This window comes from Bos indicus, chromosome 4 (assembly GCF_029378745.1).
Source record: "Bos indicus isolate NIAB-ARS_2022 breed Sahiwal x Tharparkar chromosome 4, NIAB-ARS_B.indTharparkar_mat_pri_1.0, whole genome shotgun sequence".
Lineage (NCBI taxonomy): Eukaryota > Metazoa > Chordata > Mammalia > Artiodactyla > Bovidae > Bos > Bos indicus.
Window position 1 is genome coordinate 114,793,122 of NC_091763.1, and position 18,099 is coordinate 114,811,220.

The 18,099-nt window shown below is 43.9% G+C and overlaps 1 protein-coding gene across 1 annotated transcript in view; it reads left to right on the forward strand.

The window, feature by feature from the left end:
- The window catches only part of GALNTL5 (polypeptide N-acetylgalactosaminyltransferase like 5), a 56,165-nt gene extending 39,189 nt beyond the window's left edge, over window positions 1-16,976 (forward strand). The window contains exons 8-10 of the mRNA XM_070788451.1: window positions 2,211-2,328; window positions 13,535-13,684; window positions 16,691-16,976. Coding sequence (XP_070644552.1) covers window positions 2,211-2,328; window positions 13,535-13,684; window positions 16,691-16,846 — 424 coding nt within the window. The 3' untranslated portion in view covers window positions 16,847-16,976. The remainder of the gene's footprint in view (window positions 1-2,210; window positions 2,329-13,534; window positions 13,685-16,690) is intronic.
- Window positions 16,977-18,099: the final 1,123 nt, after the last annotated feature.

The following is an 18,099-nucleotide window of genomic DNA, read 5'->3' on the forward strand; positions in this document are numbered from 1 at the left end:
GCTGGTTTTAGAAAAGGCAGAGGAACCAGAGATCAAATTGCCAACATCCGCTGGATCATGGAAAAAGCAAGAGAGTTCCAAAAAAACATCTATTTCTGCTTTATTGACTATGCTAAAGCCTTTGACTGTGTGGATCACAATAAACAGTGGAAAATTCTGAAAGAGATGGGAATACCAGACCACCTGACCTGCCTCTTGAGAAACGTATATGCAGGTCAGGAAGCAACAGTTAAAACTGGACATGGAACAACAGACTGGTTCCAAATAGGAAAAGGAGTACGTCAAGGCTGTATATTGTCACCCTGCTTATTTAACTTTTATGCAGAGTACATCATGAGAAACACTGGGCTGGAAGAAGCACAAGCTGGAATCAAGATTGCTGGGAGAAATATCAGTAACCTCAGATATGCAGATGACACCATCCTTATGGCAGAAAGTGAAGAGGAACTAAAAAGCCTCTTGATGAAAGTGAAACAGGAGAGTGAAAAAATTGGCTTAAAGCTCAACGTTCAGAAAACTAAGATCATGTCGTCTGTTCCCATCACTTCATGGCAAATAGATGGGGAAACAGTGGAAACAATGGCTGATTTTATTTTTCTGGGCTCCAAAATCACTGTGGTTGTTGATTGCAGCCATGAAATTAAAAGACGCTTGCACCTTGGGAGAAAAGTTATGACCAACCTAGACAGCATATTGGAGAAGGCAATGGCACCCCACTCCAGTACTCTTGCCTGGAAAATCCCATGGGTGGAGGAGCCTGGTAGGCTGCAGTCCATGGGGTCGCTGGGAGTTGGACATGACTGAGCGACTTCACTTTCACTTTTCACTTTCATGCATTGGAGAAGGAAATGGCAACCAACTCCAGTGTTCTTGCCTGGAGAATCCCAGGGACGGGGGAGCCTGGTGGGCTGCCATCTATGGGGTCGCACAGAGTCGGACATGACTGAAGCGACTTAGCAGCAGCAGCAGACAGCATATTAAAAACCAGAGACTTTACTTTGCCAACAGAGGTCCATCTAGTCAAGGCTATGATTTTTCCAGTAGTCATGTGTGGATGTGAGAGTTAGACTATAAAGAAGGCTGAGCGCCGAAGAATTGATGCTTTTGAACTGTGGTGTTGGAGAAGATTCTTGAGAGTCCCTTGGACTGCAAGGAGATCCAACCAGTCCATCCTAAAGGGGATCAGTCCTGGGCGTTCAGTGGAGGGACTGATGTTGAAGCTGAAACTCCAATACATTGGCCACCTGATGCAGAGAGCTGACTCATTGAAAAAGACCCTGATGCCTGGAAAGATTGAGGGCAGGAGGAGAAGGGGACGACAGAGGATGAGATGGTTGGATGGCATCATAGACTCGATGGACATGGGTTTGGGTGGACTGTGGGGGTTGGTGATGGACAGGGAGGCGTGGCATGCTGCGGTTCATGAAGTCACACAGAGTCAGACATGACAGCGACTGAACTGAACTGAACTGAGCATCTCATCCCAGTGCAGAATACCACATGGTTTGCATCCCTTGGATTTCAGCTGTCCAACTTTAAAATGTAGACATGATTCTCAGGAATGAGTTGCATGTTGATCAACGATCAGAATGCTAGCAATGTGGATAGCCCAGAAAAAGTCAATGTCTGCCAAATTCATATATAAAATATTTATCCAAGGGCTTCTGTCTATAATTTTATAGGTTGAGAAGAAGGTCATTTTCCTTGGATATTAGTCTTGGAAAATAATTTCTAAATGTGAGAATGACCTCATTGTTAGGGCTTCTAGCTACATTTATGAGGCTGTTTCTCAACAGACTTTCTCCAGATCACTTCCCACATTTTCTAATAACTTTGATTGCAGGCTCACTTCTCCTTTAATGTTATTCTCTTTGTTTCACAAACTATATAAGCCAATTTTCGAACACCATATAGCCTGGCAAGTCCTTCATCTTTGCCTCTATTTTAATTTAGCTAGAGTTGTGTGATCTTCTATGAGTTACGTAACCTCTCTGAACCTTATTTCTGTCTCTGTAAGTCTGGGGAATAACATCACGGGCTGTCATTAGAATGAAATGAGTACATACTTCAATGTATCAGAAGATAATTTTGAAGCTAACATGGGTGTTTCCTAGTTTTTAACTGTTATCACTATATTCAATATAACTTTGGCCAGAATCCATAATGCCTGCACATAGGGAATTAATCTAATATCTGTGTGTCCTTTGTAGGTCACCTGCAATGGCTGGAGGAATTTTTGCTATAAATAGGCATTATTTTAATGAAATTGGACAGTACGACAAGGGCATGAATCTGTGGGGAGGAGAAAACTTGGAACTTTCACTAAGGGTAATTCCAACCTTATGTTTCAATATTTACCTTTATACATAGAAAGTAAAATCTAACTTTAAGTCACATAATATGCTGTGGCAGCTATGCCGTTTCCCTACATGAGCATCAGGTGCTATTCAGGTGTCACATCAAGTCATTGATTTATGGGATTCCTTACAGAAATGGGCTTCCCTAGTGGCTCAGCTGGTAAAGAATCCGCCTGCAATGCAGGAGACCTGGGTTCGATCCCTGAGCTGGGAAGATCCCCTGGAGAAGGGAATGGCTACCCACTCCAGTATTCTGGCCTGGAGAATCCCTTGGATTGTATAGTCCATGGGGTCTAAAAGAGTCAGACACAACTGAGAGAATTTCACTTACAGAAATGGAAAGCCTTTCATAAAATATCGGGTTTTCTTACCTATGTTTTTACTAACATCAGACATGTTAAATTAATATGATATTTTTCATCTCTTTATGGAATCTCTTGGTAGTTGTAGCATGGTAGAAAAAAACACAGGATTAGGAGGAAGAGGACTTGGGTGTCACTAAATATGTGGGCTGAGTCAGGCCTCTGTTTCTCTATCTGTAAAATAAGAGGACTTGGTAGAAGATGTCTAAGTTGTCTCCTGACTCTTAAATCTTGACATACCTGCTATAGCATGGATGAAACTTGAAGACATTTTGCTAAGTGGAAGAAGCCAGATGCACATGGGGTGACTGAGTGAAAGTCGCTCAGTCGTGTCCGACTCTTTGTGACCCCAGGGGCTATACGGTCCATGGAATTCTCCAGGTCCATGGAGTGGGTAATCTTTCCCTCTTCCAGGGGATCTTCCCAATCCAGGGATTGAACCCAGGTCTCCTACATTGTAGGTGTATTCTTTACCAGCTGAGTTCTCAGGGAAGCCCCAGATGCAAATGACCATGTATTTATGAGTCCATTCATATGAAATGTCCAGACTAAGCACATCCACAGGAACAGAATGTGAGTTAGCGGTTGCCAGGGGTGGGGGGAGGAGAGTGACTGCTGACGGGGACCAGGTTTCTATTTGGGGTGGTGAAATGTCCCGGAACTCGATGGTGGCGAGGATTGTGCAACCTTGTGAAAATACTGAAGATCACTGAGTTATATATTTTAGAAGGGTGAATTTCTGGTGGTGTACAAATTATACCAATAGAAATAATAGATTTAACTTAAAAAAAAAATTCTATGATATAAGAACACTAGACATCAGGGTGAGTCCCAGCCCTAACCCTCACTTGCTGTAAGACACTTAGAAGTGTCTTAGAAGCAGGTCATTCACTTTTCCAGTTCTAGATTTTCTCATCTGTTAAACTGTTATTTAGTTGCTAAGTCACATCCAACTCTTTGCAATCCCATGGACTATAGCCCACAAGGCTCCTCTGTCCATAGAATTTCCCAGGCAAGAATACTAGAATGGGTTACCATTTTCTTCTCCAGGGGATCTTCCCAACCCAGGAATTGAACCCGTGTCTCCTGCATCGGCAGACAGATTCTTTACCACTGAGCCACCAGGGAAGCCCACACCTGTTAAATAGGAGTAAATAAAAATTCCATTCTCAGAACTGTATAACAATTTAATGTGGGGATTCCCTGGTGGTCCAGTGGTTAGGACTCTGTGCTTTCCCTTCCAAAGGACTGGGTTCAATCCCTGCTCAGGGAACTAAGATCCTGCAAGGTGCATGGCATGACCACAAAAAAAAAAAAAAAAGATTTAATGAAATAATTGGGGTGGAGAATAAGGTACAAAGTAGATATGCCTGGAGAGTCTGAAGAAGACACTAAGGTATGACAATTCAAACGTTTATCATTCATTTTTTGCATTTGACTGAATTCTAATAGATTTTTATAATGATCACTTTGAACTGTGCCTAAAAATGTGGGCTGTCAGCTCATCATCATTGCCCTTCACATTTTTTCCCTCACTTTTCTCTGCTTTGTGTCTTTTCTAACAGAGACAGTCAGATGTAGAGAAAACTGCTTCCTTTATGAGAAAATTCCTATCCTCTCTGAGCTTTAGCTTCCTTAGAAGTGTGTGTGTGTTAGTCGCTCAGTCATGTCCAATTCTTGTGACCCCCATGGACTGTAGCCCTCCAGGCTCCTCTGTCCATGGGATTCTCCAGGCAAGAATACTGGAGCGGGTTCCCATTTCCTTCTCCAGAGGATCTTCCCAACACAGGATCAAACCAAGTCTCCTGCATCTTTTGCATTGCAGGCGAATTCTTTACCTGCCGAGCCATTGGGGGAAAGCCCTTAAGATAGTTATAGGAGCTGAAACATAAGTGATGGCCATGTTGTTCTTACTTTAATTTTGTCAACCACCCTTTATATTCTCTGAGATCACTTGCAGAGATAATACTTTGAATTTTGTTTCTCTCAGCATGTACTTAGATGTTTATCAGATCTGCTTTTTGTGTTTTTCCAATTTTTTTTTCTGCTTTAGATTTTTATCTCCCTCTTCTTTTTTGGCTGGCTACTTTCTATATTTTTTAAAATTAAAGCCCGGACATCTTTTCTAATGCTTCAGATACCTTATTTTGACTATAGGGATATTTAGAGCAATGTATTCTTCCTCTAAGCCCCTATTTAGCAGTATCTTGTAAATTTATTTTCATTGCTTTTTTTCCTACTCATTTGTTCCACTCTCATCCAGGCATTATTTTTGTGACCCTCAATGCCTTTGGTACTTTTTATTCCTTGGTTGATTATTACTCATTTTATTACCTTGGGCTCTGAGAATGAAGCATATGAAAAATCCCCCCTTTTCAGGACCTAGTAACTTAATAAGCACATCCTTGTGTCTTGGAATTGAATCGATTTTGTGAATGATGCATCTTTGAAAACTGAGTATATTCCTTGCCTTGGTTTTACCTTCCCTCCAGACAGCAAATAACAACTAACTTATTACCCAAGTTCACTCAAGATTTTTGCTTCAATATTGTCAGCAACTTCATTCCTCATGGTGCTTTCATCTGTTTCAAGTATGCTTGGGTCTCACTTTTCATAAACAAACATGTAAATCAATAAATAGCTAGGCACTCTCTTGACACTGGTGGCCCCCTCTGCCCAAGTAACCCGATTTTTCCTAAGGAAGGATTAGATACATCTGCATGCACTTCATTTCTCACTCATTGCGGTGAATCACTGTCCGGAGGCCCTCAGCATCTTCCCTCTGACGTCATTTCCAGGGCTGTCACCAGTTCCACATCTGTGTCCGCAGTGGACGGCTTTTGGTCTTCCGTGTGCTTGGGGCTACTGTAGTATTTGATGCAGTATGTGTGTGCTCAGCCGTGTCTGACCCTTTGCGACTCCATGGACTGTCGCCCACCAGCCTCCTTTTGTCCATGGAATTTTTCAGGCAAGTATACTGGAGTGCAGCCATGAAATTAAAAGACGCTTACTCCTTGGAAGGAAAGTTATGACCAACCTAGATAGCATATTCAAAAGCAGAGACATTACTTTGCCAACAAAGGTCCATCTAGTCAAGGCTATGGTTTTTCCAGTGGTCATGTATGGATGTGAGAGTTGGACTGTGAAGAAAGCTGAGTGCCGAAGAATTGATGCTTTTGAACTGTGGTGTTGGAAAAGACTCTGGAGAGTCCCTTAGACTGCAAGCAGATCCAACCAGTCCATTCTGAGGAAGATCGGCCCTGGGATTTCTTTGGAGGGAATGATGCTAAAGCTGAAACTCCAGTACTTTGGCCACCTCGTGCGAAGAGTTGACTCACTGGAAAAGACTCTGATGCTGGGAGGGATTGGGGGCAGGAGGAGAAGGGGACAACAGAGGATGAGATTGCTGGATGGCATCACTGACTCGATGGACGTGAGTCTGAGTGAACTCCGGGAGTTGGTGATGGACAGGGAGGCCTGGCGTGCTGCGATTTATGGGGTCTCGAAGAGTCGGAGACGACTGAGCGACTGAACTGAACTGAACTGATACTGGAGTGGGTTACCATTTTCCTCCTCCAGGAGATCTTCCTGACCCAGCGACTGAACCTGCATTTCTTGTGTCTCCTGCATTGGCGTGTGTGCTAAGTCAATTTCAGTCGTGTCCGACTCTTTGCGACCCCATGGACTGTAGCCTGCCAGGCTCTTCTGTCCATGAGATTCTCCAGGCAAGAATACTGGAGTGGGTTGCCATGGCCTCCTTCAGGGGATCCTCCCAACCCAGAGATTGAACCTGCGTCTCTTATGTCTCCTGCATTGGCGGGCAGGCTCTTTACCACCAGCGCCACCTGGGAAGCCCCTGCAATGGCAGACAGATTACCTCTAGTGACCAGTCTTTTTCAGAAGTGTTCTTGGATTTTTAGAGCAAAATCCAAGAAAAAGGCATTGAGCTGTGTTCAACACAAAATCCCCTTGCGTTGCTCCACTGTGCTCGATCTCCTTCCCAGGAATTTATTCTTCTGTGTATCTCTCAAACATGGCTGTTCCCAAGACTTTTCTTGACAACACTTGCTCCTCACCCCATGTGCTCTTCAGGGCTCAGGGCTCATATGGAGCCATTTTTTGCACCTGTGAGGCCGCACCTATTGTTAAACTAGTGCAATGTTTCCCTGTCTGCTAGGAAAGAACCTCTCCACTGAGCCAGCCAAATGCACTGAGCCAGCCACCTGCAGCCCACCACGCCAGCCTTCTCCGCATCTCAGGCTTCCCCCTCATGACCCAGAAACAAAAGGGATCCAAAGGGGTCAAAAGGCAAGCCAGGGACACCAGGATCTGTAGCAGCACGTCTCTTCTCCTTGGCCAGTGTCTGTGCCATCCCCTGGTTGATCCTTTTCTTAATGAACCTGCATCAGCTTCCCGTGGCTGTAACTGACACCTCTGTGGTGCTAAAACCCATGTCCCATTTTAGCTTCGGACTAAACGAAAGAGAGTCATCTCAGTTTCGGACTCTCCTGAGAGTTCAAGTGAAGTTCAAGGTTCAACACACCCGTCATCTAAGGAGTAGCTCTTGCATCAGGCCGTGCCACATACCCAGGCTGTGCTGGGTATTCAGAAGATGCAATCCCCTTTCATTCATTCACTCACTCACTCATTCAACAATATTTACTGAGAAACAGTTATGTACCAAGCACTGTGCTGGGTGCTAAAGTACAGCAGCCCTTAATGCGGAAGTGGTTTCAAACAGCATAAAGCTTCCGTTTTCTTTGGGATAGAGTGAGATGATTAGTTATTTAGTTGTATTTCTGATCACTGTGGTGAAGGAGAAATACAGAGTACTGTGAGGTCATATAGGAGGGGAACCTGGCCTTGTCTTGGGGGAGGGGTGTGTCTTCAGTGACTTCCCTGCAGAAGTGGCATGTAAGGTGAGATGTGAAGATATAAATGTATTTCGTTTTCCAGTTGTTACCATGTGTGACATGCACCGCTCTGAAATATTACAGATATTAGCTCACTTCATCCTGACAATAAATCTGGGAGGTAGGTACCCACACTGTCTCCTGTTTAATGGATAAACCGAGGCACAGAGAGGTAGTATAACTTGGCAAATTCACAGAACTCACAAGCAGTGTGCTCCAAACCTGTCCCTTCCTGGCTTGTATGATCTATTCAACTTCAGGTCTTGAGGCCCGCCCCCTCAGCCCCCCAGCTCCTGTTTACCCAGTTTCTAAGTCACTTCTCGCTAATGAATGAATGTGAAGTCACTCAGTCGTGTCCGACTCTTTGCGATCCCATGGACTGTAGCCTACCAGGCGCCTCTGTCCATGGGATTTTCCAGGCAAGAGTACTGGAGTGGATTGCCATTTCCTTCTCCAGGGGATCTTCCCAACTCAGGGATTAAACCCAGGTCTCCCGAATTGCAAGCAGATGCTTTGCCATCTGAGCCAGAGAAGCCCAGGCTTCTCAATAAGGCTGGCCATATACTGGATGCCTCCGATGCCCTGACCTTGCTTTAGTTGCCCCAAGCTCAGTGCTACCATTGCTTGTGGGAAGTGATGATTCGCTGGTGCCCTCAGAGCTACAGCTTCAATTCTAACCTCGGAATAAGTCTCAGAATCAGGCTCCAGATCGGTACCTCTGGTTCCCTGAGAGAGCAGACAGCCTGTGCCCTGCCCCAGCGCTCTAGCCCACTGAACCCCAAAGGGTCAGGACACTGCTTCAGGGCCCAGGGTCCTGCTGTACACCTGGAGAACCACCCACTTCACCTTCAGACTGGGCTCTTAGACCTGGACACCAGCTCAGATTCGGCCACAGTTGCTGCAGCCCGGGGAGGTTGTAGTTTGAGAGCAAGCCACAAGCGTTGGGTTTGTGCTAGAGAAGGGCTGAAGCAGGTTCTCCAGGATCTATACCATGAGGATTAGGCAAGCTGCTCAGCACCCAGGCCCCACTCAGATCAGTTACTTTTCTTGGCCCATCTGCTCAGAATTTCCACCCTGTAGGGGTTTCCCCAAGTCCCTCTCTGCTCGCTCCACCTGCTGCTCCATAACCTTATCCAGATCACATTGGCATGACTAACGAATGCAAGTGATACCAATTCTTGCCCCTTCCCAGTTCCTTCTCCTGAGTCATAAGCTTCTGTGACCAGTTGCCTACACATTACCATCATAAGAATGTCCCATAGGTATGCTGACCAGCTAGGTGGGTGCTGAGAGAAAGGGATGTCAAGGACAGCCCAGTTACCAGCCAGCTAATGCTATGATGATGCTTGTTACAGACCAGCTCAAAACCAGGCAATTCAGAACAAGAAGCATCTACTTTCTTCTTTGAGATGTCTGTGGGTCGGCCAGCATGGCTCTGCCTGGGCATTTACACCGGTGGGGCTCGTCTCTGAGTCTGCTCAGCTTTGCTGGTCATTCTACTGGCAACTCTGGGCATGTTCTTATGTTGACAGTAGGAAGGCAAAAGTCAAGGGAAACCACACAGCCTGTCTAAAGTCTCCAGGGGCACTGTGTCTGCTCAAGTTCCACGGGCCAAAGCATGTCAAATGGACAAGCCCAAAGTCAGTGTGTCAGAGCAATATACTCTGCCCCTTGGTGAGGGGTGGAGAGTGAAACAAGGTTTGCAGAACAGTATTTTCATCAATCACACCAAGTTTCTGGAATGAGCACAGCTAAGGGGATAAGAGGTCCCATTTACTTCCTTAGTGTATCAGTTTTTGCTGTGTACCAAACTGTCCCAAAAATACAGTGGTTTGAAACAATAAACAATTGTTGCTCCGCAAAATTTGTTGTGTTGCTAAAGTGGTTCTTTCGGTCACAGCCAGGAGGGTTGATTTTACTGGTGCTGCTTACACATCTGTGTTCATCTAGAGGGTCAGCTGGTGCTGGCTAGCATGGGATGGCCTCATTTACATGTCTGGACATTGGCCAGTGTCCAGTGTTGGGGCAGTGGAGATGACCAGACTGTTTGTCCCTCATGGTTAGGCAGGCTAGAGAGGTTCATTCACTGTGAAGTGGTCACAAGGTTCCCAAGAGCAGCAGATCCCAAAGTGCTGCACACATTTTTCAAGCATCACCTTTGTTAATGTCCTGTTGGCCAAAGCAAGTCACAAGGCCAAGGCCAGTTTCAAGAGATGGAGAAATAAACCTCATTTCTTGATGATTGGAGTAGAGAGTTACATAGCAGTTAGATGGGCAGGTAGGAATGAAAAGCGTGTGTGGCCATGCTTACAATCTACCACACTTCACTACAGCAGAGACACTCTCATTTTACAAAACATAAACCCTAAGCACTTTACAAGTGTCAGATTATCTGATGTTCATAACAAGCCCGGGAGGCAGGTATTTTTTTTTTTTTTTTTTACTTATTTGGCTGCGTTGGATCTTAGTTGCTGCATGCAGGGCCTCTGTTGCTTTCCATGGAATCTCTCTTTTCAGTGCCCGATCTTTCTGGGTGCCTAGACGCTCTAGTTTTGTCACGCGGGCTCTCTGGTTGTGGCAGGCGGGCTCTGAAGTGCGCAGGCTCAGTAGTAAGGCCGGTTCTGTTGTTTTCCTCGTTTTACAGATGAGGAAACTGAGACACAAATGGATTGAGTAACTTCAGTAACTTGCCCCAAGTCACACGGCTCATGGGGGATTTGAACCACACAGAGTGGCCTCAGAGTTTGGACTCTGAAGTGTTAAACTATACTAACTCTATTTTTATGGACTTTTTTATTGTTAATCTATCTGTTTGGCTGCACTGGGTCTTAATTGCAGCACGTGGGATCTTTAGCTGTGGCTTGTGAACTCTGAGTTGTGGCATGTGGGGTCTAGTTCCTGGACCAGGGATTGAACTCAGACACCCTGCTTTGGGAGCGTGGAGTCTTAGCCACTGGACCACCAGAGCAGTCCCACTATTCTAACTCTTGATGGGATATTCTCCCTCCTCCCCATCCTCTTCCTCCTTCAATAATAATGGTAATACTGGGAGCTGGACAGACTACTTCTAGCAGTATATCCGAGAAAGAAAGCTGACCATCTCCTACATGGACAGTGAGCAGAACTACAGGCATTTCCAGATGGATCGTGTCCCTTTGACAATGAATCAAGAGGAAAACAGCAACTGCATGGGTCCTATGAAAATGGGGCTAAATTGCAATTGCATCCTTAATTTGATTTTTTGAGAAAGTCTTTTAATATATGTTTGACTTTCACTCCCCCTTGATCGCTTTGGTTACTTGGCTTTTGTTTTATATTCTATGCTCATAGCCAGATTTCTTTTTTGGTAAGAAACATTTCACACATGTAAGACTGTACCAACAATAATAAATACTTCTGTATCCATCCTAATTATTAAATGGATATTACTGATTTTCCAAATTTCCTTAAGATCTCTTGAAGAAGAGATTAAAACATTGCAGGTGACTGGTATCAGTTAGCTTTTGCTGCATAACAGCACCCCCAAGCAGTAGCTTAAATGATCAACTATTTAGCTCTCAACTGCAGGTGAAAAAGAGATTCAGAGAGGATATGTCTGATCAACAGCATGTAGCAAAGATGATAAAAGAACCTAAATCTTTGGACTTCTGGTCTAAGGGATTTTCTACTGTGTCATTCATTTTATTCTATTATTTTTTAAAAATTTTATTTATTTGATTGCATTGAGTCTCAGTTGTGGCATGTAGGATCCTCTCTGTGATGAGCAGACTCAGTAGTTTTGGTGTGGGTGTGTGGGCTTAATTGCCCCATGGCATGTGGGATCTTAATTCCCTGACCAGGGATTGAACATGTGTCATACCCCAAATGCAAGCTGGATTCTCAACCACTGGCCCATCAGGGAAATCGCTTTGTGATTCACTTAAGAGTCTCATGCTCTACCAACTGAGTGAGTCAGGTGAAGACACTGGGGCGTGCATTCTGGAGAAGGCAGTCAATGTGCATTTTTGTAGACATTTTATGGGTATCAGTTCAGTTCAGTCGCTCAGTCATGTCCAACTCTTTGCGACCCCATGAACCGCAGCACACCAGGCCTCCCTGTCCATCACCAACTCTCAGAGTTCACCCAAACCCATGTCCGTTGAGTTGGTGATGCCATCCAACCATTTCATCCTCTGTCATCCCCTTCTCTTCCTGCCTTCAATCTTTCCCAGCATCAGGGTCTTTTCCAATGAGTCAACTCTTCGCATGAGGTGGCCAAAGTATTGGAGTTTCAGAAGCTTCAACATCAGTCCTTCCAGTGAACACCCAGGACTGATCTCCTTTAGGATGGACTGGTTGGATATTTCTGGATATTTCTAAAGAACCCTAGAAGTTTGTTGTACCAGTCATTAGGTCTCATGTCAGAAGTTCTGCTTTTTCCTTTTCTTTAACATGATCCTTTCTGACTATCTGATATTTTCACCAAAACACTTTAGAGTATTGTTTTCAGTGAGTCTTATTTTAAATGATTAGGTGGATTTCCTAAGAAAACATCTCTAAAACTTGGATGGATGACCTTGATTAATTAGAACAGTGGTTCTCACACGTTAGAATGCATCAGAATCACCTTAACGACTGACTAAAGTACAGAAATACTGGGCCCCCAGACCCAGCATTTATGGGTCAGTAGGTCTGGGTAGGCCCAGGGATTTACAGTTGTGAGTCCCCTACTGATGCTGATGCTGGTGATCTCGGAACCATGTAAGAGTCACTGAATTAAACAGAAGAGTTGTGCAAGTATACTCTATGTGAGGTTTATATTACAAGCACATTCTTTGTGGTATTATCTATAATAATCAAAAAATTTAAAACTACCAACATTCTAATATTCTTGTATTATTCCAAGTAATACAAGACTTTAAAAATAACTTTGCAAAACATTACATTAAAAAAGCAAGTTGTCTTACTGTTGTGTATCTATGTATATACACATAAACACTTGGATTATGAGGCGGTTTCCCTGGTGGCTCAGTGGTAAAGAATTCCCCTTACCAATACAGAAGACATGAGTTCAATCCCTGGGTCGGGAAGATCCCCTAGAGAAGGAAATGGCAACCCACTCCAGTATTCTTGCCTCGTAAGTCCCATGAACAGACGAGCCTGGTGGGCTACAGTTTATGGAGTGTCAAATGAGTTGGACACAACTTAGCAACTAAACAACAATTTAAATTAGTATTGACTGATAAAGTCTTTAAAAAGTGACTTTTTACCTATTTGCTTTTTTACACTTGTTTTTCCTATGGTCATATTTTTTTGTGTAGTAAAAAAATGTTATTAAAAATAAGCATTATAAAGTGCTTTAAGTACAAAAAAAGAGGAATAACTGAAGTCACCCATGATCAATGTTTCTTTTGTTACCTATTAACAGCCAACCCAATCCACTATTCTTGCCTGGAGAATCCCATGGACAGAGGAGCCTGGTAGGCTGCAGTCCATTGGGTTGCAAAGAGTTGGACACGACTGAGCGACTGAACCTAACAGCCAGCAGTACTTAATAGTCTCAGAAAATGTTACTTTCCACGTATTGTTTGAGAATATTCTAAGACAAAGTATCTTGTCAGTCTGCGTATGAACAGCATCAGAGCAAGGCAGGGCCACTTAGTATTCAGAGCCATGACTCTGGGGCCAGATTTGAGTTTGAAATTTGTGCTCTGCCACTATATTACTGGGCAAACTTCTTGACTAATGTATGCATTAGTTTCTTCATTTGTAAAATGGGGATGATCACAGTATAAGGTTGCTGTGAGGATTAAATGAAATAAGACAATGATGGCTGTTGTTGTTTCTATTTTAATTCAGCAGTTGCCTGTTAGCAAACAGACACTAATCATTAATGTGTTTTCTGTTTTCCTTATGTCTATAGATCTGGATGTGTGGAGGCCAGCTCTATGTAATCCCCTGCTCTCGAGTTGGACACATCAATAGGCAACACATGACAAACCGCTTTGAAATTATGAAAGTCGTGGAATATAACAATCTCAGACTGGTACACACTTGGCTAGATGAATACAAGGTGAAAGATACATCCCTGGTTTGGGAAGATGAGTCAGAGAACAGAGAGGGACTAGCTCTGAAGAAGCCTTCTACTGCCTTCCAGATACCAAATTTTGTGCTTTTCCTTAAATTAGGGTCCAGGAGGTGCTAGTGGTAAAGAACCCGCCTGCCAATGCAGGTAGACAGAAGAGACATGGGTTCCATCTCAGGTCGGGAAGATCCCCTGGAGGAGGGCATGGCCACCCACTCCAGTATGCTTGCCTGGAGAATCCCACGGACAGAGGAGCCTGGGGGGCGACGGTCCATAGGATTGCAAAGAGTCAGACACAACTGAAGCAACTCAGCACAGATGTGCCCTTTCAGTTCCTCACATGCTCATTTTCAGACCCTATTCTTGATTAGTTCCTTCTAACCCACTACACTTGCACCTTACTCATTGTTTTAATCTCTAGGGAAACTCAGGTTTCTCAGAAGTAAATCGACCAACACACGAAGTCTTTTTTTCTTCCCCAGGTTTATTTTCCACTTCCAAGATTGCCCCTCTGCAGCAGACGCCTCTCTGTCCCCATTCCCATGCATACGTTTTTAGATTCTCTTCCTCGACTTGCTACCAAGTCCCAAGCGATGCGGCTGAAGCACCACACACGAGGGTCTTTGCTACCTCTTTTCCTTCCTGGTCAAAGGTTTTTACGTTAAAGCCAGGCCCCTTCATGCGTGCTTCTCCCCATGCTTTCAGCCTCTTGCCAGGACCTTTAGAATGTGCATATAGAGAGCATATAGATGCAGCTTCGTTTCAATTTGAAAGTTCAAGCTGATGTGGACAGTAGCCACAAGACCTCATTGCAGATACATGGGTAGAAATATGGAAGACTCTGTCTGTGATAGTATATGTCCTGGCCTTGAACTAATATTTCTTTATTATTTTAAATTATAAAAGTAATAATACTTCACATTCTTTAGTAAGCAGGGAAATAGGAATTAAAACCTCAATGAGATATTTTTTACATAGCCACCCAGAGGGGCGAAACACTTTTGAAGCCTGACAGGATCATGTGTGGGCAAGCATAGGCAGTCTCAGACACCGTGGGCGGGAGTGTTAATCGTTACAAACTCGTTTTGGGCAACAGTTTGGCACTATTGAGTAAAATAATAAAAGACAATGAATATCCCATGATCTAGCAAGTCCCTCCTATGTAGACACTACAGAATGGGTGCTTCTGTGCACCAGAACAGATGAGCAGGAATGTTTATAAACAGCATTGATTGTGTCAGCCAGAACTGAATACAACCCAAATGCTTATTGGGACGGGAATGGAATCGGGTAAATATGATGTTTAATCGATATACTTCTAGGCAGCCATGAAAATTAACCAACTTCAGATACATACACAGCAGTATAGGTAAATCTTCAAGATGGTGAACCAAAGAAGCCAAACACAATAGCGTACATACTGTATTTTTCCATTTCTATAAAGTTAAAAACATAATATCAGACCATATCATTTGAAAGAAAAGCAAAGAAATGAACACATAATCAGGATAGCACTTCACACTTATGAGGAAGCATTATGAGCATGAAGGAAAAGGCAAGTGGCTTCTGAGGTACCGGTTTTGTTCTGTTTCTTGACCTAGCCAAGTTTATTCCGGTTGATTTTTTTGATAATTCATTAAGGTGCACATGTATATTTTATGTGCTTCTTTTGTATGCTTATTGTATTTCCTGATATTCAAAAATTATTTTTAAAAAGGTGAAGCATCTGCATTTTTAAAAGTCTTACAGTATTGAAAAGTATGAAGTGAAAAGTTTCTGAAGCCCATAGTTCTACCCATCGGAAGTCGTCACTAACTTACTCTCTAGTTTCTGTTATGTGCATGTACACAGGAGTGTATATCCTTTTCTTTTACATAACTAGATTTGAGCATCAGTATTTTGTTTTAGAATTTCCCATTTATTTATATAATTTAAAAACATACTTTCAAAGTCTTAAAATCAGAACATATAAACATGTCATTCTTTTAAACATCTCCTTTGAATAGATTTCCTAAAATTGATCCCATTAATAAATAGCCCCCATAGATAACATTCTGGTCATCTCAGCTTTTTGTTATTCCTTAACTCTGCTGAGGAGAAGGCAATGGCACCCCACTCCAGTACTCTGGCCTGGAAAATCCCATGGGTGGAGGAGCCTGGTAGGCTGCAGTCCATGGGGTTGCTGGGAGTTGGACACGACTGAGCGACTTCACTTTCACTTTTCACTTTCATGCATTGGAGAAGGAAATGGCAACCCACTCCAGTGTTCTTGCCTGGAGAATCCCAGGGACGGGGGAGCCTGGTGGGCTGCCATCTATGGGGTCGCACAGAGTTGGACACGACTGAAGCGACTTAGCAGCAGCAGCAACTCTGCTGAAATGAACATCCTTTTCCCATGTCTTTTAGCACATTTGTAGAGATATATCTTGAATAAATCTGAAAACACGGACTCATGGGCCATGAATTAGTGCCTGCTTAAATCTTGATGAATGTCCAAACTGTCCTTTGGTGTCTACATTGTCACCTACACTGTGGCAGAGGGAGAGACTGAAGCCAGGATGCCCTCCTCCAGAGTCAGGGTTCCCTTAGCCACTGCACCACCCTCTGTTTCTGGAACCATGGAAGTGTTGATGCGGACTGGGGAGTGAGGGGTTTGGGGAGATCAGGAGAAAGGGGGAACACCACCACAGGTAGCTATGATTCTGGGCTCTTGAGAAGCAGGACCTAGACTTCCTCGTCCCTCTACGCTGCTTTCATCACAGTGGTCACAGCACACCCTGTGACCAGCTGGGCTGAGGGAGTCCCAGGTCTCGTGTGTGTGTCTGCCCTCCCCACACAGAGGAAAAGGTTTATTGTTGATTGTTTTGTTTTAGTTCAAATGATGAAAATATATACTGCTCTGTTAGATGATGAAATTAGACACTGCTCTGTTAGATATCATGACTTGATGAACAAAGATTTGTTTGGTTTCATGAAATGACTCTTTCTATTTAGGGACAGTTTTTTCTACGAAGACCTGCTCTGAAGTCTGCTGCCTATGGAAACATTAGTGAGCGTGTTGAGTTAAGGAAACGATTGGGTTGCAAGTCATTTCAGTGGTATTTGGATACTATCTTCCCAGAATTGGAGGCATCTAAGGCAATCTCATGAAAGGAACACCAGTTGTTTCCATTAATAAAGGGTTAAAAAGTCCCCTAGTCCTTCAACATAGAGAAGGGACAAGTTTGGACCATTATGAAATTATGTGAAATACAATAATAAATACAACCAGAATGGTTGACACCAGAATTGCCTTTTTTCCTTCCTTTAATGATGGCTCTGGGTACTTTGTTTCTCTTCTGCCCCTAAATTTATGGGGCGGCAAGACCTTGAACATTGGAAATGCATGTTGTCAGAGTTTAGGCTATCAAAATTGATTGAGATACAGTGTATTATTTCTAATTATTTGCCAAGCCCCAGGTGATACTACTGGTAAAGAACCCACCTGCCAATGCAGGAGACTCAAGAGACGCAGGTTCTGTCCCTGGGTAGGGCAGATCGTAGGAAATGGCAACCCACTCCATTATTCTTGCCTGGAAAATTCCATGGACAGAAGAGCCTGGGGGCCTACAGTCCATGGGGCCACAAAGAGCTGGACAAGACTGAACACAGCGCATTTGCCAAGCCTACTGCACCCTGGTAGGCCATAAGGATTGCTCCACTCTTGGTCAACTCAATTCCTACCACAGATAGGTGACCGGGGCCAGTGATCTCCCCAGAAAGACATTCTCAGAGAGCCTTGGTTGGTCCATACTAACTTTGGCTCAACTGTATTGAGCTCCTTTCTCCCTGCTGGTGCAGCTTCTGACCCTGATGCCTTGCTTGACTGGTTTCCTGAGTTTTTAATGTCCAGCCACTTGCCTGGATGACCCAGCTCTCCAGCCTAGCCTCCCCATTTGTTCCTGTCAGCCTTTCAGTTAATCAGAGACATTTCCTCTTCCTTGCTTCTGATTTTGCCTTTTTCCTGCCTGTTCCCTCCTACGGCTCTGGCCTACAGCTCTCCTGACACTTCTTGGCCTGCACGCCTTGTTGATAATCTGTGTTTGACGTGACTTGAGAATTGTTTAGCTGGGATTGGGGAAGAAGTAACGAGCTTCCATATCTATCCCGGGTGGACACACTCCCCGGTGTCTTAAAGTACTTCTGTCAGGCCAGGGGGATGGCGGTGGCATTCATCAGGGTGAATGCAGCTAGAAAAGTGAAAATATATTTAATTCAAAAACAAAGAGAATGAGAAAATGAGGGAAGGAACACACTGAAAGGAGTAGAAAGGAGGAGACTTAGAATCACTAAACATAGCTTCTGCTGGAGAAAATATAGTTTTATATAGCAGGAAACAACTCATTTATTTAAGCTCATTCTAT